The sequence below is a fragment of the Neovison vison genome, chromosome 7 (genome assembly GCF_020171115.1).
Source record: "Neovison vison isolate M4711 chromosome 7, ASM_NN_V1, whole genome shotgun sequence".
Taxonomy (NCBI): Eukaryota; Metazoa; Chordata; class Mammalia; order Carnivora; family Mustelidae; genus Neogale; species Neogale vison.
The window spans coordinates 55,833,001-55,859,452 of record NC_058097.1 but is presented as its reverse complement, the minus strand read 5'-3'; the positions used below and the strand labels follow the sequence as shown (position 1 = coordinate 55,859,452).

Genomic DNA, 26,452 nt, shown 5'->3' with positions numbered 1-26,452 from the left:
TTCCCCTCCCCGCACCTACCTCATGCATGGTGAGGTCAGAGAAGAGGATTACGAAGTTCTCTTCCACTCGCACAATGAGACCTGTGTCACCCTCAAATCGGCCAGCAATCACCTTCACGTGGTCCCCCATTTTAAAGTACTTCCGAAGTTCCTGGGCTGGGAACTCCAGCATGTCCTGGGGACCGGGTGTGGGGAAGCTGAGCAGGGGAAGGGAAGCCACCACAGCCTGCCTCTCTTGCTGTTTCCAGAAGCCACTCATATTCTCAGAAAACCTCTCCAAGACCCACTCTAGGCTCAGCACCCAACCACAGACTCCTGTAGGCTGCCTGGACAACCCTCAGACTGCCCCAGAGACAGCTCACCTCAGACTTGTGGTATCAGCCTGGACAACCCTTTACTCCACACATAGAAAGCTGGTCCCCGAGACACTTCCTCAGACCTAGCCGGAAAAAGCCTCACCCCGGACACACCATGCTAGCTAGCCTGGACAAACCCTCACACGGGCACAAAGGCCCAGGCACATGCACCCTTACAGCAAACACAAACCAGGCAGCCCCCTCAGATTACTCCAGACTACACCTTGCTCTCAACCCGACCCATACATATAGGCAGCAGGGAGCCCACCTTGAGGTCCTCGTGCTTGGGCATGATGGTGATCTTGTTGCCGTCCACGCTGAGAATCTTGCCCTGCAGGTTGATGAGTTCACCCTCACACACCTCCACGTTGTCCCCAGGCTGGAAGTTGTGCTCCCTCTCCTTCCCTGCAGGGCAGGTACATGGCTGACTTGCGGGGTGCCCACCATGAGCCGCCCCCTCCTCTTTGGCCTGAATTACTGCCAGAGACCAAATACCTGTGCTCTCAGTCACGACCTCAAGGTCAATACCCTCTGGCTGGTCCTCAAACTTCTCCAGCTCAGAGAGCGTGGGCTTCACACCCTCCGTGATCTGAGCCCCAAAAGACAAGGGGAAGAAGAGAAAGTAGACGAAGGTCAGTGTCACAGCCCAGCCAAGGGAGCTATATGGTGAGATTTATCTCCACAGGGACACTCCTACACTCCTGACTCGCAAGATTGTCCAGGACAGCCCCCAATAACCCCCTGTTCTGGGGCCTGGACTGAAGGAGGGAGAGAAAGCCTGGCCTCCCGGCTCCCCAGCATGGTAAGCAAGATGCCCCTCAGGACCCTCACCACAGCAGACATGGCAAAGCTCTTGAAGAGAAAGCCCTTCCGGCTGTAACGGTTCCCCTCGAAGATGAGGAAGTCACCATCGGAGGCAACATCGCCGCCAAGGGACCTGGGATTTTGTGGGGGAGAGAAGATTGGGAGGGGGACTAAGGAGAGAATCTTGCTAAGCCTCAGGCTCCTTTGCTGGCAGAGGGGGAAGGATCACAGGACCACTGCCCATCCCACCCCACTGCGTGCCCTACTAGCCGCGTGCCCTACTAGCCGAGTGCCCTGTCCCTGCACTCCCTGCGCTCCCTCCTGTGTGACCTCTCAGCACAGCGCAGCTCACCCTCCCATGAGCTACCATCTGATGCATCTCCCTGACCAGAATGGCCGCTCCCAAGGGCAGGAGTCTCACCTTTTCCACTCACTGCTAGTCCCCCAGAGCAGCAGCCTGCACACCGGAGGCACTCGGTGAAATACTAGCTCAACACAATATTGGACCATGTCAATGGTTATCACGCATGGAGCACTCAGCCTGAGCCTAACCGGGCCATGTGCCTTTCAGACTGCCCCCAAAGCCTGTGACGTCACTCACATGCCCTGCATTTCCCAAGGAAATGAGGGAGTGAAGCATGCATGGGGCACACTTCCTGGCTAGGGTGGTCTGAGTCTGGATTCGAATTCGGGGGCTGGGACTCCCAAGCCTCTGCCCTAACTCTCCCGGCCCTCCATGTGGGTGGGCAACATTCAGTTCTGGCCCACGCTTCTACAGAGAGAAGGGGAAGCCTGCCCCACTCCCAAAAAGGGAGTGTGGGGGAGCACGGCGTGCTCTTCCTGCCACTCGATCCTCTTCTCTGTGTGCTGAGTTTGGCAGAGGCCAGAGCAAGCTCTGTGGGCGGGGCCGGGCACTCAATAAAAGAAGGTCTGGTCAAGTGGACAGCAGTGGGGTGAGAGGGTCCAATTCAGGCATGTGAAGTAATAGCCAAGTCCTGGGGTGCAGCTCAAAAGGTGTTCTGTAATTCCCCTTTAAAGGCATGAAAAACCACCTGGTGGCTGACAGGGGGTTCTAGAACAGGACCAGTGGTTCACGTTCCTCCGTCTCCACGTCACCCGCCCTCCCCATCAGGAGCCTTCTGGTTAGCCCTGGAACACTGGGGTCCCTGGGCTGCTCCAAAGCTCCCTCCAGCTGGGGAGGGTGAGGGACACCCCCTGATGGGGAAGGGCTCTGCAGCCCTGTCTCCACTGTCCAGGCATGAGGATGTCAGGAAAAGAGACCTCACATAGCCTGACATGCCGAGGGATCCAACTGCTGTCCGTGATACCGGGGCCAAGTGCTACTCAGGGTACACGTGCACATTAACTCATCTGAAGCTCATGACAATCCCAAGAGGCAGGGGGCATCCCTGTTGGTGGTTATAGCAGAGGAGTCCGAGGCCCAGGATGTTCAGTAACTCGGCCGAGGTGATGCTGCCAAGCTGACCAGTCACAAAGTAAACCAAGGATGGGTCAGGGGGCACAACCCTGCAGGGGAGCCTGGAGGCACACTCTGCGTCACAGCTCAGGGGACCTCACCCAGCCAGGCCCAAGGACACTCACCTGATCTTCTCGGCGTCAAACAGCCTCTGTGGAGGCCGCTTAAACTTCTTCCTTTTGGCAAACCAGTCTTTCTGTGGAGGAAAGAGGGCGCGGGTGGGAAGGGTGGAGGAGGAGGGCTCGGCCACCAGCATGGATCAGGCATGCTCCCCGCCCATGGGCCACAGGGTGTCCCCCTGGTACCAAGCTCATGCGGGCCTTGATGCGGTCGTAGTCAATCCGGGGGATCATCTTCAAAGAGATGGTGTTTTGGCTGGGCTCCACATAATCCACCTGAGGAGAGGGGGGTGGTCAGGAGGGCCCTGGTCTTCCCTCCCCCATCCCAGACACAGAAAAGGCAGGAAAGCGGGTGATGGGGAAGAAATCACACTCCTGAGAACTCCCTGCCTACTCTCTAGCCTGTCTCCCCTCAGCTCAGAAGCAAAATACCTACTACTTGCTTGATAGCTCTCCACGGACATCTGAAAGGCCCCTGAAGTCTAGCACAACCACAAACAACCTCCGGCTGGCTCCCGAGTCTGCTCCTTGCCCGGTCTTCTCCCACTCCATCATTCCTTCTGCTCTGGCACACAGCCTGGGAGTCATTCTTGCTCCCTCTTACTCTTCCATCCATCTCCATCGTGCTACCAACCCCTGGCAGCTCTGTCTTCAGAAACTAACCTCATCCTCCTCCTCCTCCCTACTGCCACCCTGGGCCTGCCCCACCATCACCTGCCGCCAGGACTATGGCAGTGGTCTCCTCGCTGGTCTCCATGTTCCTGTGGCCCCATCCAGTCCAGCCCAGGGTTTGACGGTCAGGTAATTCTTTATTGCAGGGCGCTGTTCCCTACACTGCAGGACAGTAGCATCAATCCTGGCTTCTATCCACTAGATGCTGAACAACTCGTTCCTCAATTGACCCAACCAAGAACAGTGCCCTGTGGGCAATACTGTCCCTGCCTGACCAGGAATCTATCCTCTAAGAAGCTATCAGAGCAATCCTATTAAAATCCAAGTCCCACCACATCCCTCCACCTCTAGTAGAAGCCAAAGCCCTATGACAGGCCACAGGCACAGTCCCCTCCCTGGGCCCTCTTCCTGTTACTCTCACTCTGGGGCACTCTGCTTCAGCTAGGGCGGACCTATGTACATGCTGTTCCTTCCGCTGCAACTCTCTTCCCCAAGAATCCTACAAGGTTCCCTCCCTCACCTCCTTCAGATCTTACTCCCTGTGCTTTGAAGATGCACAGAAGATGTTCATCCATTTCAATGAAAAGGGAGGGGCACAGGAGAGCAGGAGTGTGACAGCAGCAAGCCCTGGCTCCTCAGCCTCCCTGCCCTGCCCCCAGCCCTAGCACCTGGGCGATGTCGTCCTTATAGATGCCCCTCTTGAGGCGGACCCAGGATTTTGGCTTCAGGTTGGCCACCTCCTTCACAACTTTGAGCACGTCTGTCATCTCCTTGATGGGCACCATCTGTTGGTTCCAGTAGCCAAGCCGCAGGTTGCCCACACCCTCGATGGCCTGCTTCACGTGCGTCTGCTTGTAGGCCTCCACGTAGATGTAGCCCTTCACGTGCTCCGGCGCCACCACTGACTTAATCTGCAGGGGCTGCAGGGCCGAGCCCGTGGCAAGAGAGAGTGAGACAGTAGTGTCACGAACAGTGACAGCTGCCATAACAGTGCCCGCTCTTCCAGGAATTTATCCCACAGAAACATCCGTGCTATGACCAGACACAAGGATGTCTGTGGCAGAGTTACTGATTACAGCAAACAAACAAGACTGGACATTTGTAATGTCCTCAAGAGGGAATTGTTAAACTACAGCATAACCACTCCATGAAATATAACGTAGAACTTACATACTAATGAATCTGTATGTAGTGACATGGAAAGGTAACCAACACAGGGGCACCTGGGCAGCTCAGTCGGTTAAGTGTCTGACTCTTGATACCGGCTCAGGTCATGATCTCAGGGCTGTGAGATCGAGCGCTGCGTTGGACTCCACACTGGGTGCGAAGCCTGCCTGAGATTCTCTCTCTCCCTTTGCCCCTCCCCACCCTCCTGGCAAGCATGCTGTCTTTAAAGGGGGAAAAAAAAAAAAGAAAGAAAGAAGGAAAGGTAAACAGTGTATACTACGTGTAAAAAATAAATGGATGGAAGAGAACTGGAATAAGTACACTAACAGCAAACAGAACACATTTTAAGACAAAAGCTACCAGAGATAAAAAAGGACATTTTATACTGATAAACCATTCAACCGTTCAAGAAGATACAAGAAGTACAAATACATATGAACATAACAACAGAAGCTCAAAAAACAAAAGGCAAAAAGCAACAGAAATAAAAGGAGAAACTGACAGTTACTAATAATAACTGGGGACAAGACCCCACTTTCAAAAATAGACAGGACTAGACAGAAGATCAACAAGGAAACAGAGCACTTGAGGAACCCTATAAACCGACTAGACCGCACATACATCTACAGACAAAACTCTGTTGAACATCACTAGTATGCATACTCTTATGGTACACTTAATACTCTCTAGGATAAACCATATGTTAGGCCATTAAGTTAAGTATCAACAACTGTAAAAGAATTGAAATTGGGGGCGCCTGGGTGGCTCAGTGGTTTAAGCCTCTGCCTTCAGCTCAGGTCATGATCTCAGGGTCCTGGGATCGAGCCCCATGTCGGGCTCTCTGCTCGGCAGGGAGCCTGCTTCCCCCTTTTCTCTCTCTGCCTGCCTCTCTGCCTACTTGTGATCTCTCTCTATCAAATAAATAATCTATAAAAAAATCATTAAAAAAAAAGAATTGAAATTGTATGAGATACACTCTCCAACCACATGCAAGTGAAATTAGAAATCAGTAACAGATTTAGAAAATTCAAAACTATATGGAAATACACTAAGTAACCAATGGATCAAACGTAAGAATTACAGGGTGCCTGGATGGCTCAATGAGTGAAGTGTGCGACTCTTAATCTTGGGGTTAAGGGTTCAAGCCCCACAGTGGGTGCAGAGATTACTTAAAAATAAAATACTGTATCATCTATCTATTTATTTTTTATTTTTTTAAAGATTTTATTCATTTATTTGACAGAGACAGAGATCACAAGTAGGCAGAGAAAGAGGAAGAAGCAGGCTCCCTGCTGAGCAGAGAGCCCAATGCGATGCGGGGCTCAATCCCGGGACCTTGAGATCACGACCCAAGCCGAAGGCAGACACTTTAACCCACTGAGCCACCCAGGTGCCCTCTATTTATTTTAAATATTATATTTATTATATTTATTTAAAGATTCTATTTCTTTAGTCAACAGAGAGACAGCGGAAGAAGAGGGAGTGGGAGAGGGAGCAGCAGGCTTCCCACTGAGAAGGGAGCCAACACGGGGCTCGATCCCAGGACTTGGGGATCATGACCTGAGCCGAAGGTAAAGGCTTAACCACTGAGCCACCCAGGCATCCCTAAAAATAAAATATTTAAAACAAAAGAACCCAAGAATTACAAGGGAAATTAGAAAGTATTTTGAGATGAATGAAGACAAAAACACTAAAACTTTTGGGATATGAAAGAGCTGTGCTGTAAATTTACAGCTGTAAAAAAGAAAAATGTCTAGGGGTGCCTGAGTGGCTCAGCTGGTTAAGCGTCTGCCTTCGGCTCAGGTCATAGCAGGGTCCTGGGGCACAGCCCCGCATGTGGCTCTCTGCTCAGTGAGAAGCCTGCTTCTCCTTCTCCCTCTGCCTGCTCATGCTCTTACTCACTCTCTGATTCAAATAAATAAAGTCTAGAAAGAAAATAAGAAAGAAAGAGAAAAAGAAAAAGAGAAATCTCACATCAATAACCTAAACTTCCACCTTTAAGAAACTAAAAGGAGGGGCGCCTGGTTAAGTCTGTTAAGTGTCCAACTCTTCATTCCCACTCAGGTCATGATCTCAAAGTTGTTGGATCGAGGCCCACGCTAGGCTCCGTGCTAGGCATGGAACCTGCTTGGTATTCTCTCTCTCGTTCTCCCTCTGGCCCTTCCCGCCTCTTAAAAAAAAAAGAAAGAAACTAGAAAAGGAAAAGAAAACTAAACCCCAAGCAAGCAGAAGCGAAGAAGTAACAGAGTAGAAATAAATAAAAGAGGGAGTAGAAAAACAGAGAAGTCCGTCAAAACCAAAAGCTGGTTCTTTGAAAAGACTAACAAATTTGACAAACCTTTAGCCAGACTGACCAAGAAAAAGACAAGAGACTCAAGTCACTCAAGACTCAAATTACTAAATCAGGAATGAAAGAAAGGTCATTACCACCAACCTGACAGGATTATGAAGCAACAGTGTGAAGAAGTGTACACCAATGGATTAGATAACCTCAATGAAACGAATGTTTTCTGTAGAAAGACGTACATTACCAAAACTGACTCAGAAAGAAATAGAAAATCTGAATAGACCTACAAGAAGTAAAGATAATGAATCAGTAACAGAAAAAATCTCAACACATACCCACACACAGAGCCAGGACTAGACAGCTTCACTGAATTCTCCCTGATTTTTTTTTTAAGTTTTTAAAGGATTTTATATATTTGAGATAGAGTAAGAGCAAGGGAGGGAGAGAAAGAGAGCGACAGCATGAGTGGCGGTGGGAGGAGCAGGAGGAGAGGGAGAAGCAGGCTCTCCACCGAGCAAGGAAACCCAGCATGGGGCTCAATCCCAGGACCCTAGGATCATGACTTGAGCCAAAAGCAGACACTTAACTGACTGAACCACCCAGGCGCCCCTCTACCCAATGTTTTATTTTTTTAAATTTACTTTTTAAAAAGATTTTATTTATTTATTTGAGAGTGAGCGAGCACGTGCATGAGAGGGGAGGGGTCAGAGGGAGAAGCAGACTCCCCGCTGAGTAGGGGACACCCCCCCCCCCCGCCCGCCACCTTGGAGCTCTGATCCCAGGACCCTGAGATCGTGACCTGAGTCCAAGGCACTTGCTTAACCAACTGAGCCACCCAGGAGTCCAATGTTTTAATAACATCGATCCTTCACAAACTCTTTTTTAGAAGAGGAACATTTCCCAATTCATCCTATGGATCTAATATTAACCTGATACGAAAAACAGGCGTCGTTAAGAAACTACAGACTGGGGGCGCCTGGTGGCTCAGTGGGTTAAGCGTCTGCCTTTGGTTCAGGGTCCTGGGATCGAGCCCTGCATCAGGATCTCTGCTCAATAGGGAGCCTGCTTCCCCCATTCTCTGCCTCTCTGCCTACTTTTATTCTCTGTTAAATAAAAAAATTCTTTAAAAAGAAAGAAACAAACAAACTACAGACTACGGGCCCCCTGGGGGGCTCAGTCATTAAGCAGCTGCCTTTGGCTCAGGTCATGATTCCAGGGTCCTGGGATCGAGCCCCACATCAGGCTCCCTGCTCAGTGGAAAGCCTGCTTCTTCCTCTCCCACTCCCCCTGCTTGTGTTCCCTCTCTCGCTCTGTCTCTGTCAAATAAAATCTTAAAAAAATAATAATAAATAATTTAAAAATTAAAAAATAAAATAGAACTGGATTTAGCAACATACACCATGTAATACCATTGTCTTTAAAAAGAAAAAAAAAAAAAAAACTGACATTTTTTGACTTGCAGAGAAGATAACCCAGAAAGACACACACCAACAGTAATTCCTTCTAAAATCTGGGACTCAGGGAGAGAGGTCTGGCCGTCTATAATATGCACATAATACTTTGGTCATCAAAAACAATAATCAGGGCGCCTGGGTGGCTCAGTGGGTTAAGCCGCTGCCTTCGGCTCAGGTCATGATCTCAGGGTCCTGGGATCGAGTCCTGCATCGGGCTCTCTGCTCAGCAGGGAGCCTGCTTCCCTCTCTCTCTGCCTGCCTCTCCATCTACTTGTGATTTCTCTCTGTCAAATAAATAAATAAAATCTTTAAAAAAAAAAAAAACAAAAAACAATAATCAGGGGCGCCTGGGTGGCTCAGTGGGTTAAGCCACTGCCTTCGGCTCAGGTCATGATCTCAGGGTCCTGGGATCGAGTCCCGCATCGGGCTCTCTGCTCAGCAGGGAGCCTGCTTCCCTCTCTCTCTCTCTGCCTGCCTCTCCATCTACTTGTAATTTCTCTCTGTCAAATAAACAAATAAAATCTTAAAAAAAAAAAAAACAAAAAAAACCCCAATAATCAGTTGTAACTCAGATGGTACTAGAATTCTGCCCAGAACACATGATAGTGGTTTGAGTGTATTTCAAATGATCTGCAAATCCTACAACTATCCGCTCGGCCCCACAGACACACACCCACTGCCTCAGTAGGTAAAACCAGTACACTCGGCCTAACACGGAGCATAGTACGGGAAAGCATCAGCAGCCACCATAGGGTTGGCAGGAACGCCCTGTTTCCTGAGTTTTGAGTATACCCTTCCCAGGGCTCGCTCCTGTTCCCAAACTGACAATTACGCCTCCGACAATAACTCTATTTATTGAACACAAGCTACAAGACGAGTCCCAGCTGAAAGCTAGACACGTCCAGAGCTATCTGATCCTAATGATGCTGAGGGGCAAGCAGGGCACCCAGAAAAGGGAAGTGGCTTGATCAAGGTCACAGGGCTAGGACGCAGCAGGGGCAGGATTCAAATCCAACAGTCTAAAGAAAGATCTGGGAACTTAATGCAGCCTCTTCATGCACTGTGGGCTGCAAGTGAGCCCTGAAGGGGCGGAACAGGCTCCAGCAAGGTCAAAGCACCTCCCAGTGCACACACCTGTCCAGAGCAGAGGTTCAGTGGATATGTCATGACTGCATAAGGAGAGAAGGAAGGAATTCTCCCCCTGGCAGGCCTGTCCCCTGACCCGCTCAGCCACACTGTTCCATCCTAGGACTCCTCCCAAATAGTGAAAGGGTGACAGCGGCCAAACAGGGTTGGTGAACAGGCAGAACTCACTCAGAAAAGGCTCAGGGGCTGCTGACCCCTGCCAGAAATGCAGACAGTGAAGACACTGTCGGGCACTGAAGAGCCCTTCAATCCAGGGAGGGATAGTTTTAGCTAAAGCAGCTCATAATGGGCACCTAGTACCCTTGGACCTATACTGTCCCTTCCTCTGGGGTTCACTCTGTCTCTTTTTTCCAAGCTGCCTGCCTACCCGACTTACCGTGTCTGTGAACTGGTAGGCAATGAACTTGCGCATCAAGGAAATGGCTGTGGCCCGTTCCTCCCCAATCTGAAAGACAGACAGACTTCAGAGAAATGAGAACATGAAGGACGGACACATGAAAGGGGCAAGAGACAACAGCAAGGCAGACAAAGTCACCAGGCAAGAAAGATAAAATAGACGAGAGAGAGAGGGGAACAGGAGAAGAAGAGGGATGGGCAGCAAGACAGACAGGGTGGGAGACAGTGAATAAGGAAGGGCAGCAGAGGTGGGTAGGGGGCTGGGAGATGGGAGATGACCAGGGAGAGACAGGACCGGGAGACTGCAGGCCAAGGAGACCCAGGACAGAAAAGATCATGAGCTCTGACAAGGCCACCTCCCCCACTCCCCAGCCTCCCAGAGGACACACCTTACATTTGACAGTCCACAGATTTGGATCCCTAGACAGGAGAGGAAAAGGAAGCCCTTCAGTGAAATGGTTTCATAACAAAAGATCCGAATCACCACACCATCCTTCTTCCTCTTCCTCCACCCACCTCTCCTTCTCCCTCCTTCCATCCATAAGCAAGAGAAAGAGGTCGAGTGCCAACTTGCTACTAGTCCCCATCACTGACCACTCTGTGCCTGCAGATGCACATCATCACCACACAAGATTCCCCCATCTCAGCCCAGGCCACCCCCCCTTACTTGACTCCTGGGAGCAGCTGTTGCTGGGTGATGTCATCCGAGAGCTCGTCGGATCCTCCATACACCCTGGAGAGAGGAAAGCAGTTGGGAAGGGGCGTGATGCTCTGTTAGAGGCCTGACCCTTCCGGAAAAGGGACCACCCACGCCCACCCCCGCGCCCTTACGTCTCTCCCACAGATGACTTGGCATATTTCTTCATGTAATACTCGCCCAGTTCTTCCTCTCGCTGATCCCTGGGGTGTGAAGGGGGAAAGCAAACATGAATGAAAGGCTGTGGAGAGAAGGGTGGGCTGACTTGCCCCCAGATCTCCCCTGGGAGCCAGTCTCACCCTTTCGCCTCCCTACTTACCTCCAGAGGTTTTGTAGGCGGCGAGCCCCAGAACGGTCTTCATCCAGGACAACATTATCGATATTGGAGGCTGCAGAAAAATGGACAAACAGGATAAGGGGAGATGAAAGGCAGGGACCTGGAGGAAGTGGTGGGGGCCAAGAGGGCCAGAGTTGGGCCCTGGGGCAGGAGACACCTCACTAAGGAACTCTCAACCCTTACCCGCTACTCTGTCCTGCTCAGTAATCCTGCTTCTCACAAAAAAGACTTCGGGGACAGGGCCCAATATGTGGGGGCATCCAGCCGTTCCCCATCTCACAGCCACTGAGTACGCCCTGAACTCCAACCCACCCCACCCATCCCTGTTGCCCACCACACTCACACGTACACATAAACACATACACACTTCCCCAGGCCAACGGCTGCAGACCTGGCCTCAGAACTCCCTGATTCTGGACCCTCTATGAGTCAGAGCCCCCAGGGCCAGACAGGGTCAGGGGTGGAGGGAAGGTGCTGTGGGCAGGAAGGAGATGTCAGGATATGGGAGAAGGGCCGGGGAAGCACAGTTTCCAGATTCTTACCTTCAATCTCTTCTACTTGGAGGAAGAGGAGGTGGTGGTGGTGGTGGTGGTGGTGGTGGTGGTGGTGGGCGAGGGCAGACAAAGTATGAGCCAAATTATAGCAGCGAAATCAACCAATGGGTTGGGGGGAGGGGAAAGGAGGGACACAGGAAGGTTGAAAATCAAAAGTAAAGGCCAGGCACCAGGTGGTTGGGGGAGAAGCCGAAATGTATGAGGCGCACAAAACGGAAAATAACAGGGAAGTGGGGGCACTGGCCCAGGAAGTGGGGGGTACGTTGGGACAGAGCCCACCCCCTACAACCCCCAGAAGGGATTCACTGGGGCCCTGGGATCCCAGAGTCCTCTTCCCACCACACCCACCACCCACAGCCCCCGCCCCCAACTCATGGGCCTAAAAGGAAAAGGGTACAGAGCTGGTCTCTCTGGCAACGACAGAAAGAAGCGAGGTGAGGGGGGGTGTGGGGCATGGGTGGGGGATGGGCTCTCAAGACCCTCTAGGTCACACCCCAAAGCAGTTTTGCAGAGGTGGGGCCCCCACACACCTTTCTCTAGAATGTCCTCTGCTCCGTCCTCCCACTGGTCCTCATCCTCATACTCATCGTCCACATCTGCAACAGGAAAGCCAAGTGGTCGGGGAGGCAGCCACAGCAGAGATGACCTCTTGACCGTGGCTCCCGGGAGACGGCACTGGGAGGTGGGCATGACAACCACGCACCTTGCAGGTCAGCATAGAGATGCCAGCACAGGTCAGGCTCTCGCCTGGATGCCACGGAGCTGCTGCTTTAAGCCACAGGAATGGGTCTCCCCATGCAGCTCCACCTCCACCTAGCTCTGAAAGCCACCCCCCCCATCCTACCCACAAGTCCATTTAAATAATCCGATCAGGGACACTAAGCTGGCTCAGTCAGCAGAGTGTCTGACTCCTGATATCGGGGTCAAGAGTTCAAGCTCCACCTTGGGTGTAGTGGTCACGAAATAAATAAATAAACTTAAAAAAAAATCAGATCAAAATAAACAAAAACGAAAATTTCCTCCAAACTATTAAGACCAGTATATATATGTTTTTTAAAGACATGAATCACAACCTATTGGTGTTGTTATTATTCCTTCATGCCTGTGACCCTAATGCATACTGAGTGTCCCGTGTGCCCTGCTCTGCTGGGAGCACTTGCCACAGACTCCTCATGGAATCCTTGATCCCAGCACCGTTCGGATTTTCCAGTAAGGGCTCTTGAGGCCCAGAGAGGGGACCTAACTGGCCCAGAGCCTCTCAGCTGGTCCCGGAGAATCAGACTAGGTCCAGGGCTCATGCACCAAACCTCCTCACTGTGTTTCTCATGCTCTTTTGTACACAGTGAATATTACTCAAAAAACTAAGCAGCGATACCCGCACGTGACGAAAAACTCCAAAGCTGACGAAAAACTCCAAAGCGTTCAGAGGCTACGTGTGCAGGGAAGTCTCCCTCCCATTTCTAGCCCCTGCCAACTCAGTCCCCTTCCCCAGACGCAACTCTGTGAGCAGTTTCTTGCCTAAAGATCACCTGAGCACATGGGGGAAGTGCATCTAAACCCTCGACCACCAACCGCCTCAGTACAACTTTTTAACACTGTTGGGTACCTTCCTCTTTTTCTAAGCAATGCTACCATCCTGGGGCTCTTCCACAGGAGCACATGCCTCATTTGCTATCAGACAATCCACCCCATGACTCATTTTACCAGGCCCTTACCATCAACCTACACTTAGGTCATCAGACATTTACAACTGAAAATGGGACTACCGCAACTATCTCCTGTCTTTACGCGCACCTCTGAGAATTTAATCGCTGGGTGAATTCCTAAAAAAGAACTTCTGGATCAAAGGGTCCCTGCCTGTTAAACGTCAATGGGCACCTCCGCATAGCCTTCCCACATGCAGTGCCCAACCACGCTCCCACCACCAGTGCCTGCTTGTCCCTGGCAGTCCACATCTGTCACACAGCATGTTATCCCTTCTACTACCTAAGATCCCTTCTCCAAGAAAGGACTCCCTCCCCTCAGCCTTTAAGGGGAGGACCAGGACTGCGCTAAGCATGTCCTGCCCATCTGCTCCCTGGTTCTCCCTTAGGGAAGAGGTCTCATGAAAATGGCCGATGGCATTCCAAGTGGCTCTCCTTGACATGGTTGTGGGGAGCAAGTGCCCTCACGGATGGCTGCTGGGAGGTAGGACCTTTTCAGGGCCAATATTTGGCTGCAGACATCGAAAGGCTTTAAAGCCATGTGCATCTCCTTTGCCAAGGAGTTTGACTTATAGGACTTTAGCATGTAGAAAATTTTCAGGATCCATGACAGATAAAATACATTTTCACTTTTCTCTAATTAAAAAGTCACATTCATGTCAATTACAAACAATGGAAATATATCACAATAACATTAGCAGTAAACTCTAGTATTTTCCATCACACTATAGCTGCTGATATCTCAAAATGTCATCTGCACTCATCACGACTTCAAAATTAGATTTTTATCAGACCCTATTAAGTCTTGTTATTTCAATGCATTCATGACAAAACCCACACGTTCTATAAATATTTAGCTCCCGTATTTCAGTATAATTATTCTCTTTGGAATCCTATGTTATTCTTCCCGTGAGCATTTCAGATCATGGTTCTACGAAGGGGTCTGCAGACTTCACCAGACTACCAAGGGAGCCACAGCACAAAAAAGGTTCAGAACACCCAGGCTAGGTAATAACTTGTGTCTTTGTGTCTAAATACATAGGAAGGTGTTCCCAGCAGGGCTTCTTGTAGTGATGAAAGACACAAACTTCAATATCCAGTAAGACATTGGTTAGAAACAGATTAAGGGGTGCCTGGAAGGCTCAGTTGGTTAAGCGACTGCCTTCAGCTCAGATCACAATCCTGGAATCCCAGAACTGAGTCCCGCACTGGGCTCCCTGCTCAGCAGGTAGTCTGCTTCTCCCTCTGACCCTCCCCCTTCTCAAGCTCTCTCTCTTAAGTAAAATCAAATCTTTTTTTTTTTTTTTAAAGATTTTTTTTTTTATTTATTTGTTTGACGGACAGAAATCACAAGTAGATGGAGAGGCAGGCAGAGAGAGAGAGAGAGGGAAGCAGGCTCCCTGCTGAGCAGAGAGCCCGACGCGGCACTCGATCCCAGGACCCTGAGATCATGACCCGAGCTGAAGGCTGTGGCTTAACCCACTGAGCCACCCAGGCGCCCAATAAAATCAAATCTTAGGGGCTCAGGTCATGATCTTGGGGTCCTGGGATCGAGCCCCGCATCGGGCTCCTTGCTCGGCGGGGAGCCTGCTTCTCTCTCTGCCTCTGCCTGCTTGTGATCTCTGTCTCTCTCTCTCTCTGTCAAATAAATAAATAAAAAACCTTAAAAAAAAAAAAATCAAATCTTAAAAACAAAACAAAACAAAAGCCCAGATTATGGAAAAATACTATGTAGATATTGGAGGAAAAAATGGGTATTTCCAGGATGATGATAGCAACTAAAGTTTACTGAGCACTGAGGTGCCAAAAGTTGTTTAGAAAACTTTCTTTATGTGAATTAACTCATTTAATCTACGTCATCTATGTTATGTGCTCCTCCACAACCGTTGAAAGTAGAAAAAGCAATTTACAGAACATAAAGTATGACATGGGCCTGCAGAATGGTAATAGATAACCCCCATTTTGGAGGACCTGCTCTGGGCTGGGCATGTCACTTTGGGCGGCCATCTACTTGATGTGTTTTACATGCTTGGCCCCCAAATCCTCAAAATATCCCTGCTGGAATGCAAAGGACTGTTTGTCCCCCTGTGTGGAAGGGAAAAGGCGCTCTGAGAGACGGACAGCGACTCACCCAGGGCCACATGGAGAAGAGAGCAGAGACAGGCCAGGAGGGACCCAGGCCTGTCAGCCTCCAGGACCCTCTCCTGGCTACATGTAGGTCACTGGAGCTTTTCACGACAAGCTCAGAGTTCAGGTTTTTAAAGGAAGGTAACAGTATTTTAACAGCATATTTTGAAAGGACTGATGTTTTAGGAATATGAAGAGGAATATTTTGGGGCAAAATTACATGTTCGGGATTGGCTTCGACATCATCTAGCAGTGGGCGGGAGTGAGGAGGAAGGAGCAAAACAAGACTGGTACTAAGCTCTTAATTCTTGATGCCAGCTGCTGGGGCATGGAGGTTCCATGCACTATCCCACTACTATGGCATTGACATTTACCAACACAGGAAAAAAAAAAAGTACATTCAAGGAACAGAATTGAAGGTGAAGTCCAGCCTCTGCCCAGCACTCGCTAGCCGGTGACATACCAGCTTCGTCCAGAATGAAGCCGCCATGGCGGGGTTTCTTGGGAGGTCGGTCGTCATCTTCTTCTTCCTCTTCCTCATCATATTCTTCCTCCTCTTCCTCCTCCTCTTCTTCCTCAGGCTCTTCCTCCTTCTCACTGCCTGCTACACTCCGCCGCTCTTCCTCTACCTGGAGAGTCAGGCAGGGTTGGGGCACAAGGTTCTGTACCCCCAAATCCAGACACCAAGCCTCCCCACCCCCAAATCTGATGCCACCTCTGCCTGGCTAGTCGTAACCCCCCCTTCTCTGCATACACTCCCCTGCCCCCTAGGCTGGGCCTCTCTGCTAGCCATCCTATCTCAGTGAGAGCACTGGTTGGGTGACATCCACCCAACTGATACCTGGAAGCTGGCCCAGACCCCTGCTCCGCTAGACCTCCTTGATAGCCTCCCCTTGGCCTGTAAATGTAGCTCCATGAAGTTTGGTCCTTGACCCTCATCTCTTTCCACCCTACAACTCCCTAGGCCATCACATCCACTCCCTTGGCTGGTGGGCGTCTCTGTGACAATGATTCCTATATCTCTAGTTCCAGTCTACACTGCTCCCCAAGGCCATGGCCTGCCTCTTGTTGCTAATTCCATAAACAATCTTTACTCCTTACCTACAAAACGCTTCACACCACTGATCCTCCCTCCCTGGAGAAAAGCTCTTCCCTTAGCATCCATCACAGCACATTACCCTGGCTTTTCTCCAACTGCTCTGGCTGATCCTCTGCAAGCCCCTCTTCCTCTCCTCACCCTCCAATGCTGGCTTCCATCCCCAGGCTTCAGCTCGGGATCCACTGTGCTTCTCGCTGCACACACTCTCCCCCTGGGCCACTTTACCTTCCCCAGTCTCAGCTCCTGTCTCTGTAGGTGATGCCCCATCTGCCTCCAGTTCACACTCTCTTCCGAAACTAGAGGCCCCCATGTGTCAGCACCCTCCACAAATGGCTCCCCCAGATGTCCTCTAAGCCTTACACACACTTCACGTCCCTACACTGACCTCAATGTCTTCCCCCAGACCTGTGCTGGCTCCCTCTGGCTTCTAACAGGCACCAAACTCTTGGCCTGTTTTTGGAAAGTTGTCCCTTCTTCTCCATCCCTACAGCCCATAGCCTGGGCCAGAACACTGCCCTCTCTAAAACCTAGCCCCTTGCCCAGCACTTCTGGTCTCTTGACTTCTAAGCTCTTTTTCCAAACCAGTCACAAAAGGAAATGTGATCTCAAACTTCAATCTTTTCTTCACTAACTTCAGGCCCTCTTGCCAAGCTCACATCAGTACAACTCATTTACCGGATATTTTCTCTAAATCACTCACCTTTTCATTTAGATTAACAAAGAAACTCTTCCGTACTTTGAAATAGTTCAGAAGTAAAAATGTTTTTAAAGTTAGCCTGTCACAAGCAACAAGTAACCATAAGGATAAAAGCAGGGGTGCCTGGGTAGCTCAGTGGGTTAAACCTCTGCCTTCAGCTCAGGTCATGATCTCAGGGTCCTAAGATGGAGCCCTGCATTGGGCTCTCTGCTTGGCAGGGAGCCTGCTTCCTCCTCTCTCTCTGCCTGCCTCTCTGCCTACTTGTGATCTCTGTCAAATAAATAAATAAAATCTTAAAAAAAAAAAAAAGATAAAAGCAAAACAATGTTATTAAGTCCTAGCATGATACTGTTGCAGGCTGCAGGCTCTAAGTCAAAAGCCTGTTCTCCCGAAAACAAGGAAGCAAGCAAATTTCAGAAAAGTGTTCAAGGCACAGTGGCACCAAAGTCGAACTTTCTCCATGACCCAATCAAAAGACAGGATGCGGGGCGCCTGGGTGGCTCAGTGGGTTAAAGCCTCTGCCTTCGACTCAGGTCATGATCCCAGAGTGCTGGGATCAAGCCTCGCATGGGGCTCTCTCCTCAGCAGGGAGCCTGCTTCCTCCTCTCTCTCTGCGTGCCTCTCTGCCTACTTGTGATCTCTCCTCTCTGTCAAACAAAAATAAATAAAATCTTTAAAAAAAAAAAAAAAGACAGGATGCGTAACTTATACAGCAAATAACTTCATGATGGATCAATGTGGTTTAAGGGCTTGTTCTCCTACCTAAAAGCACCTCCCATCACCCCCAACCCTGTAGTTTGTTTCAAACATGGCCATGGGTCTCCACTGCCCTCAGGTAAAGAACCAACTTCCTAGCTGCCTACACTAGAAGCACACAGTCTACCCACTGCTCTCCCTCTCACCCTGCCTCTTTGGGCTCCCCCTTCCAAATGCTAGGTCCCAGGCACACTGAGCCACTTGTACCAAGCTCTCTTGGTGCTATCCATCACTCACGCTAGTCCTCTGCAAAAAAGCTATTCTCCTTTGCCTCTCACTCTTACTTCAAAGTATCCCCCTCCCTTCCAGGAGGTCATGCCTACCCCCTATCCCCAGCAAAATCAGGCATATCCTCTAGCTTCCTCCATCACAGCCTTGACCACTTGGACTTCCTAAGAGCAAGGCCCAGTTTACCTCAGGCACTGATGGGTCCCCAACACCACCCAGTCCAGGGATGAGAACAGAAGACAATTGAAAGACATTTGGTATATACTCCTGACTAATCCACAATGTCCCACATTTTACCAACTCAAACCACAACAGGACCACAGCCTGATTTCAATGAACCTTGTCATCATTCCACTGGCTCAGTCCCAGCAAAACCTTCTCTCCAAACCTGGCTCCCCAATCCCTGAGGTGAGGGCTTCCATTACTATCTTTGTGTTATCTTGGGGCTTGAATGTGCTCTTCCATTGTTCATCCTCACAATCCCCTGAAGGAACCATCCGTATATAAAACTATCTCCACCCCAGGACAGAGAGCTCCATAAGGGAACCAGTGATCCCAACATGATAGAAACTCTAGGAACATGCGTTCAATGAATGAGTGAGCGGGTTACTGGGACTGAGAATGGTGAAACAGATCACTCCCCCAACAGGGGCTCATCATCTGCCATCCCTACCTTCTCCGTTCCACAAAGCCTGGTCCTTCAAGGACATGCTAACGTCTGGCTGTCCAAAAAGCCTATCTAGTCCCATATCTGGCTGGCCTCTCACTGTCCTCCTGCCAGGTGAGTCATGAGCCTGGTGTGGTGCTAAGGAAGTGACATTTGCACACAGCAAACCAGAAGTCCTGGCCAGGAAAAGGACCCCAGGATCCTGGTCTCATTAACACCAGGATTTAACCACATGCAGCACCCTGAGGCCATGAGTCAGAGAGACCAAGAACCCAGTTCTACTGCTTAAAGCAAAAACCCTTCCTAGCATCCTCCCACCTGCTTTACCCCCACCATGGCTTCCCAATTCCTCTAATTCTTCATTGGAAGCTGAGGACTCCCTACAGGGCACAAGGATTGACAACCAAATGCCTACAGAGGTCAAGAAAAGATGTAAGTGGGGCAGCTCAAAGGAAACCCATGGTACTTTCTGTTTATCTGACACTTCCCAGGACACAAGTACATGAAATCTTCCCTTTACTTAAATTCTCCATAAGGTATGCATGATGATAAATGGCAACTGATATATACCAGAATTGGGAGAAAATTTCCCATTCCACAGAAGGCTGACACTTCTTGAGCAAGGACCTGCTGGACAGAACAACGCTGGGTCTCAGGTTGCTGGCCTCTCTCACTTTCCCAAAAAAGCAGAAAAATCACGATTTCTACATGAAATAGCCCTTACAAGTGTTGGCAACTAACTTTAAAAAACTGATTCACGTTTCCAGAGGTTAAAGGAGTTATCTACAATCATCGAGTTATCTCTTCATTAGTTTGTTAACTGTTGCCCACTAAGTGTAAACTCCGTGAAAGCAGATTTGCCTGGCTCCACTCTCTCCAACACCTGGAAGAATCTGGAACACAGCAGCAGATGCTCAAACATTTACGTAAGGGGCGCCTGGGTGGCTCAGTGGGTTAAACCCTCTGCCTTCAGCTCAGGTCATGATCTCTGGGTCCTGGGATCGAGCCCTGCATCGGGCTTCCTGCTCAGCAGAGAGCCTGCTTCCCCCTCTCTCTCTGCCTACTTGTGATCTCTGTCAAATAAATAAATAAAATCTTCAAAAAAATTTACTTAATAAATAAATAAGTCAGAAATAAGCAAAAGCAGAAAATAGTTAATAGCAGAATATTTAAAATCACGTATATCCCAGGAAATGTTTATTTGGTTCCCAAAACAGTAACGTTTAATAGACCCAAAGCCAGAGAGACCCTTTCAAAACATGAGATCACACCCCTTCTTCGCTCCAAAACTTCACAGCTCTCCTGCACTCAATCAGCACGAACTCCTCACCAGAACCTTCAAGATCCTATATGATCTGGCTCCTGTTATTTCTTTGTTGCACTCACTCTGACCACCCAAACTCAACTCCTTGTTCTTTCTTCAACATGCAGACATGCTCCCAGCTTCCCACGTGCTGCTTCCCCTTACTGCAACACTTTTCTTCCACAAATGACTCACTCCCTCACCTCTCACAACATTTTTTTCAAGCATCACCTCTGAGACTCACCTTATTTAAAACTCACCAAGACTCCCTATTCCCCTTCTCTACATTTCTCCAGGGTACCCTCTGCCTTACTAAACGATATACTTATCATTTATGTTTATTTATGACCACAAGGGCAAAGACTTTCAAAATCTGTTTTGTTTACTGATGCTGCCCCCCCCCCGACAAAGAACTGTGCCTAGTACACAGCAGGCACTAAAAACATATTTCCGAAATGATGGCGCACATCCCAGTATAAAAGCTAACAATGAGTGCTTGCTATAGTCCTTTATACACATCACCTGTTATTTCACTGTACCTGAAGCATCCCTGCTCCCCCCCACCCCGCACCTATCCCTCTGCCTGACTTAGGCTTGCCTATTTCTCTATCACTACCAACAACCCGGAAACTCCCAAAGGCCAGAGCTCGTTCTGATCTCCTCTGAGCTCCCACAGGGGCCTTTCTGCCCTGGTACTGTCCCAGACGCGATGCCTCCCCACCATGTCCCCGCCACACACCTCGGCCTCCTCGCCGTCACTGCTGCGCTCGCTATCCTCCTCCTCGGAGAAGTTGCTGTCCTCGCTGTCCGACATCTTCTACTCTTGCAGGAAAAGACGGCGGCCTCAGTGCGTCCCCCGGACAGGAGCCCCACCCCAGCCTCAGTTTCCCCTCCAGTTCCCGGGAAGAAGAAAAATCCCTTAGCGCACTTCCGGCAGCCTCGTTCTGGCAACCGCGAGACCGAAACACTACCCTCTAAGCCACCTTCCGTGTCCCCGAGTCCGGGTTCTAAGCCTCCCTGTGCCCCGGCGAACCCCAAACCTGCCACCACAGCGTCCGACCCACCCCCTCACCGCTCCGGTTCCACCTCAGTCTTCGGTACCAGCAGCTGTTCACACGACGCCAGGCCGAGACTGACGTGCCCTCTCGCGAGAACCTACTCGTTGGTCTCGTCTAACGCGAGATTTCCGGGGCTAATCTCCGGCGACGCACTTCCAGGGCGCCATCTTGAACGTGGCAGATCTGTCTTAACGTAGAGCTTGGAGTCGACATCTCGGGAAGGTCAAAGAGGGGTAGAGTTACTCCCCTTCTCCGAACCGGCTTTTCCAGCTACAGGAGTTCGTGCTTGAATTTACTAATGAGGTGTGCCAAGCCGTGAGGAGTCAGGGAATGACCAAATAATAATGAGTTAGCAAAGACATCAGACTTTATCTCCTAGACCCTCTAAAACATTCCTAGGAGGTAAGTATCCCCATTTTGCTGACAAGGAAACTGAAGCTCAGAAAAAATTAACTGCTCAGTGGCCGACTAAGGCTCCTTCCCAAGTTTAGGTAATCCTGAAAACCCTTGTTTTCCTTTACAGATCCCCAAGTTTAAGTCCATGTGAATTTACATATTAGTAATTATTTGTCTGACGGTGGCAAAGAGGACCGGGCATGAGAGAGAGAGGTAAGAAAAATTAATCTGATGAAGGGAGAAACAGATCAGAAACCTTAAAAACACATTGCTAAAATTTCTTGCATAAGCATTGAGACACCTGGATTCAATTTACAGAAATTTAATATGCACCTAGTTACAGGGTAGTATAGTGTGGTTGGCCCACCAGCTGGCTCACAGGACAGCTACCAGGGAATGAGTATACCACACGTGGGTGCCTATAGGAGCACACACTCCCTGATCCAACAACCCCAGACTGAAACCAACGCGGGGGTGGGGAGGAAAGCCTGGTTGCTCTATAACAATGTTTCCCCTTCTTAAAGGAAGCTTGGTTCCCTTAAACAGCAGCTCTTCAAAACAGGATTCCACATACAAAATGCCTTTTGATGTCGCTGCAGGAATGAGAGGGAACAGTAATTTCCCCGCCACAGGAAGTTTGGTGTGTCCGTGGTTCCCAACGCTCAACCCCAGCAGTACAGAAGATGATGCAAGAAGAGAGCGATGCACTGTAGCTGCAAAGTGGAAACAAGGTAGCCGGAAAGTGGAAACAACCCGATAGCCATCATAAAGACAGTGGATAAAACAAATTGGGGTGCATCTATACAATGGGATAGTAATAAGCTGTTGATAAGCACATGAATGAATCTCAGAAACATCATGCTGAGTGAAAGAAGCCAAACACTAGCATGGATATATGTACCTAGTACAATTCCCTTCATATGAAACTCTAGAGAAAGCAAAACTGATCTCTACACTCAGCAGATTAGTGGGTGTCTACTACTGTAGGTGAAGACTGACAGGGAAAGGGCATGAGGGACGCTCTGGGGTGATGGAAATGTGGCTGTGGGTATACCTTTGTCAGAACTCATTGAAATGTACACTTAAAATGTATGCTATCTATCTGTAAATTACACCTCAATGAAGTTGATTTTAAATCTATGGTGTTCAGAATCTGCCAGAGACCAATTATCAACATCTCTGGGATGGGGCCTAACCATCAGTATTACTTAAAAGCTCTCCAGGTGGTAATTATTTGCAGTCAGGGACTTGAGGTACAAGACTCCCCTTGTCCTCTAGAGGTGGGATTAGGTTAGAAGACACCTGTGCCAAAAAAAAAAAAAAAAAAAAAAAGAAGACACCTGTGCCATGCTTTGTCCCTTCCTCATAGAGGAGAGAGGAGGGAGTATCTGAGAGGGAGAACAGGACCAGATGGGGGGGCCCCCACACCCTAGGAGGCCAGAGATTTCAGGCTTCAGATCTTCCTCCTTCTCTCCTCTTCCCCTTGGCTCCTTGGACTGCACATGAAGTCCTCTGGCCTAGAAGGAGAAGGCTTAGGACTGGAAGCTGGGGCTAGAGACCACATCCTCTCCCCCTCTCTCCAACAAGCCTCTCCAGCAGCAGTACCAGGCAGTCTGTGTCCTCCAAGACTCATGCTGAGGGCCGGTGCCGAGCACATGCCCCCTGTAATAACTCCAAGAGCTTGGCCAGAAAGAGAGGGACAGGTCTCTGGGGATGTCCTTCGCAGGGTGGACAAGGGCCCTGGCCAGTCACCCACAGCCGGGACCCCAGTGCATCCAGCAGACGCTGTAGCCGGAACACGGCAATCCCCAGGGATGGGCCCTCTTCGAACTGGATCACAGACAGCTCTAGCCGGAAGCACCCTAGAGTCTCAGCAGGACACACCTGTGGGGACAGAGTAACTTGGTGTCTCTGAGCAAGGGACTGATCCCAAATCCCCAATTCTGAACTATGGCCTGGGATAATCAACCCGCCTCGCCTCTTTGGCCCTCAGTTTTCTCATTTGTAAAAGAGAACTCTGAAGAATTCCTAACTTCAGGGTTGATGCCCGCCTCTACCTAGGAAATGACACTTCTTTCTTAAAACACTTGGAAGTGCTGATTTTGTTAGAACAAGATACATTACCGCTCTCTACCAGAAATTGACGAGCACATCCAGGGTGTGAATACTGCTCTTGTGGACGCGTGACCCTTGTGCAGTGTGCATTCTGCACATCTATATGGTGTCCCTAATAAATAAGCTAATATACTTAGAACATTTAGACTAGTACCTGGCAGAAGCATCACTATCTAAATGTAGCTGTCATCCTCACCACCATCACCATTGTTTGTTGCTATGTGCCAGTCACTGTTCTAGTAGGTGCTTGGGATAGCATGGGCGCCTGGGTGGCTGTCAGGCATCCAACTCTCGGTTTTGGCCCAGAGTCATGAGATAGAGCCCTGAGTCGGGGCTCCCCACTCAGCGGGCAATCTGCTTGCGATACTCTCCCCACTGCTCAAGGGCATGCATGCATTCTCTCTCTCTCTCCCTTTCAAATAAATCTTAAAAAAAAAATAAAAAAGAGGTTTTGGAGACAGCAGTGAACAAAATGTATCTGTGAAGGCTGGGAGTTGGGTCAGAGCAGCTGGACAGCCAGAACACCATACCCCTGCCTCCTGCCCCCAACATGTGTTTTGAGCCTAGTGGATTCTCCCTGAACTTCCAAGGTCCAGTATGCAGCTAATGAAATACTCACCGAGAGGTCATCTGGTGTGTAGAGAGTGCCATCATTTTTGTTTCCCTATAATTTGGGGTAGGGAGAAGAATCAGATCTTGGAGGGGGAACCCTGACCCTTCCTTGAGCGTGCTCCCCACCCCCTCCCTGCCTGTCTCCACTCTTTCCCCTCCGTCCTCCTCACCAGCATCTTCATGATGGCAACAAGGAAGTAGAAAGGCTCCCGAGGACAGAGGGGTGATCCTAGGCCTCCCAAGGGTCGTACCAGCAGGAGGATGGTCCAGAGCGGCCACATGGGCACCCTGCCCACCGCCCAGGCTTTCTCTGGTCCCAGCCCAGCATCCTGGAAGCAAGAAGTACAGAGAGCTAGTTAGAAGACTAAAGTCCCGGACCTCTTCCTGCCCAGCTGCACTCAACCCAGATACTCAGGGAATGTTCTCCAATAGCCCTGCGGGAAGATGGTCATCCTACAGCAGGGTGGGTCCAGGTCAGAGGGTTCCCTGACACCTCTCCCCCAACCCCCACAGGAAGGTAAGAGACTCAGCAAAGGTGGGAGTTATCAGCCCAGAGAGACTAGAGGATTTGGGGAAGTCCCATCCCAACCCCCTCCCCAACAGGTCCATAAGGCAGTACCGAGTATGTGAGTGCTTGAATCCCGCCGCCTGTCTTCTCATTGGAAAACACCCCTGCTAGGCTCTATCTGTGTTTGCAGGTGCATATTTGGGGGTCTCTGCTCTCCTTTCTACTTCTAATTCTGTATCAAGTATTCCATATTTCAAATATCTTGGAATCTCCATGCTTCCATGTACCTGTCCGTCTTCTTTCTCTGAGGGCTGGCCTCTCTGCCTCCGAATCGCCGCCACTTGTGTTTTCTGGGTCATTCTGTGATTGACCCTGTGTCTATCTTCTTTCTCCTCTTCTCCATTGGCCCCTTCTTTGTCTTTTTCCTTCATGTGTGCCTGTCTCTCTTGTGCTGTGTATCTGTCTGTATGCCCCCCCCAAGTCAGCCTCTGGGGGGCCCCTCCCTTCACTTCTCCTCTCTCTTACCCTTTTGGAGCTAGACTCTGGGCTGGAGGATCCTCCCTCCCGCCACAGGCCCGCCCAGCAACCTCCACCCCATCTCCACCTTCCAGGCACAAGGTGAGTCACCATGGCCCTTTGAACTTTGGACCTCTGACTCAGGGCTGCCAGAGAAGCTGAAGAAACTGTGGGCTCTCTGCAGGTCTGAGAGAGAAACCTTTTGGCTGGGACCCTAAGGAGTATCCTGAGTTTGGGGGAGCAAAGGGGCAACTCAATCCTGAGGTTCCTCAGATGGGATGGGGGGATACTGGGGATAGAGAACTCTGTGGGGGAGAAGCCTGGAGAGTAGGATGATTTGCGGGGGGAGGGGATGAAGAGATGATTTGAAAGACCCTGGAGAAAGAGGGATTCTAGGGTGGGGACCCTCAAGTGGGGCATTCTGGAGGGTGGGATTCTAAGGAGTGGAAAATCGAGGGGAAGCCAGCTGCTGGCAAGAGGAGGCTCTGAAAGGAAAAGAATTCTTAGGGAAAAAAAAAAAAGAATTCTTAGGAAATGTAGATTTTGAAGGAGGGGGCTCTGAAAACGAGAGAGATTTTGTGAAAAGGGGATTCTAACGGGGCTATTCTGGGAAAGGTGGATTGCGGGCAGAAGTAGATTCTGGGGCTCTTGAATGGAGAAAGATTCAGGGAAAGAGGAAGTCTGGGTGAGGGCTCTGAAGAGTGGGATTCTGGGAGAAGACTTTAAAAGGAAGGAAATTCTGGTGAAAGATGGATTCTGAGGGGCGCTAAAAGGAAAGATTCTGGGAAATCATTCTCGGAGGAGTTGGTTCGGAATCCGGAATTTGTAAGTCCTGACTTCCTGCTGTGGGTTCTGACAGAGAAGGATTTGGGGAGAAGGGTGTCCACAGGGCAGGATGGAGTTCACAGAGTATGGTCAGTGCTAGGGGTAAAAAGAGCCTCTTTAGACGAGGTTAAGAATCGATTTTAGGGCGGAGGGAGATTATCAAAGAGCTGAAATGCAAAAGAACCAGCGATGGCCAGCGAGGACCGAGAATGTGAAGAACAGCCCGCCCTCGCCCTTCGTCCGCGATCGCACCCCGCACACGTCAGGTCCCGCCTCCTCCGGTCCTGGGACCCACCTTGTCGCCACTATTCCCAAGTCCAGCCCTCTAGCCGCAATATGAGCCGTAAAGCGCTCTCCCGTCGCGACACTGCACCCA

General features: G+C 50.0%; 2 protein-coding genes and 1 long non-coding RNA gene across 7 annotated transcripts in view; 1 reads left to right on the top strand and 2 right to left on the bottom strand.

Annotated features, from left to right (window-relative positions):
* The window catches only part of SUPT5H (SPT5 homolog, DSIF elongation factor subunit), a 28,282-nt gene extending 7,063 nt beyond the window's left edge, over positions 1 to 21,219 (bottom strand). Inside the window, exons 1-17 of one of the 3 annotated variants that reach the window (XM_044257282.1) lie at positions 21,119 to 21,219; positions 20,786 to 20,863; positions 15,760 to 15,925; positions 11,997 to 12,062; positions 11,455 to 11,466; positions 10,895 to 10,964; positions 10,710 to 10,778; positions 10,546 to 10,611; positions 10,268 to 10,298; positions 9,859 to 9,927; positions 4,097 to 4,348; positions 2,943 to 3,032; positions 2,763 to 2,833; positions 1,188 to 1,293; positions 852 to 945; positions 625 to 761; positions 20 to 175 (exon numbers count right to left, since the gene is read on the bottom strand). In XM_044257282.1, the coding sequence (XP_044113217.1) occupies positions 20 to 175; positions 625 to 761; positions 852 to 945; positions 1,188 to 1,293; positions 2,763 to 2,833; positions 2,943 to 3,032; positions 4,097 to 4,348; positions 9,859 to 9,927; positions 10,268 to 10,298; positions 10,546 to 10,611; positions 10,710 to 10,778; positions 10,895 to 10,964; positions 11,455 to 11,466; positions 11,997 to 12,062; positions 15,760 to 15,925; positions 20,786 to 20,860 (1,530 nt within the window). In that variant the 5' untranslated portion in view covers positions 20,861 to 20,863; positions 21,119 to 21,219. Of the gene's footprint in view, positions 1 to 19; positions 176 to 624; positions 762 to 851; positions 946 to 1,187; positions 1,294 to 2,762; positions 2,834 to 2,942; positions 3,033 to 4,096; positions 4,349 to 9,858; positions 9,928 to 10,267; positions 10,299 to 10,545; positions 10,612 to 10,709; positions 10,779 to 10,894; positions 10,965 to 11,454; positions 11,467 to 11,996; positions 12,063 to 15,759; positions 15,926 to 20,785; positions 20,864 to 21,110 lie in introns of all 3 variants that reach the window. The other 2 variants (XM_044257281.1, XM_044257283.1) reach the window with 2 other exon arrangements.
* Positions 21,220 to 21,281: 62 nt separating this feature from the next.
* On the top strand, positions 21,282 to 22,640 carry LOC122912023. The gene is made up of 3 exons (XR_006385529.1): positions 21,282 to 21,506; positions 21,628 to 21,713; positions 22,100 to 22,640. It is a non-coding gene; the product is annotated as an uncharacterized LOC122912023 (long non-coding RNA).
* Positions 21,807 to 26,399, bottom strand: LOC122912020. Of its 3 annotated transcripts, XR_006385527.1 has the most exons (5): positions 25,023 to 26,086; positions 24,398 to 24,556; positions 24,235 to 24,279; positions 22,841 to 23,384; positions 21,807 to 22,802 (listed from the first exon to the last, which is right to left on the bottom strand). XR_006385527.1 is itself a non-coding variant. In XM_044257285.1 (4 exons), the coding sequence occupies exons 2-4, from the start codon at positions 24,506 to 24,508 to the stop codon at positions 23,130 to 23,132; spliced, it is 411 nt and encodes a 136-aa protein (XP_044113220.1). In that variant the 5' UTR covers positions 24,509 to 24,556; positions 26,372 to 26,399; the 3' UTR covers positions 21,807 to 23,129. The 3 variants fall into 3 exon arrangements, 2 of the variants coding, with proteins under 2 accessions (XP_044113220.1, XP_044113219.1); XM_044257285.1 differs by lacking the exon at positions 25,023 to 26,086 and adding an exon at positions 26,372 to 26,399 and having other exon boundaries at positions 21,807 to 23,384; XM_044257284.1 differs by having other exon boundaries at positions 21,807 to 23,384.
* Between the last annotated feature and the right edge of the window lie 53 nt (positions 26,400 to 26,452).

What these genes read in the sequence shown, in the direction of transcription:
- LOC122912020 (XM_044257284.1), bottom strand. Translation starts at nt 25,166, where the DNA reads ATGAAGGAAAAAGACAAAGAAGGGGCCAATGGAGAAGAGGAGAAAGAA. An exon ending in CAGAGAAAGAAGACGGACAG is followed by an intron (nt 24,557 to 25,022) that starts GTACATGGAAGC and finishes TCTTGCTTCCAG; the next exon opens with GATGCTGGGCTGGGACCAGA. An exon ending in ACACACCAGATGACCTCTCG is followed by an intron (nt 23,385 to 24,234) that starts GTGAGTATTTCA and finishes CTGTCCCCACAG; the next exon opens with GTGTGTCCTGCTGAGACTCT.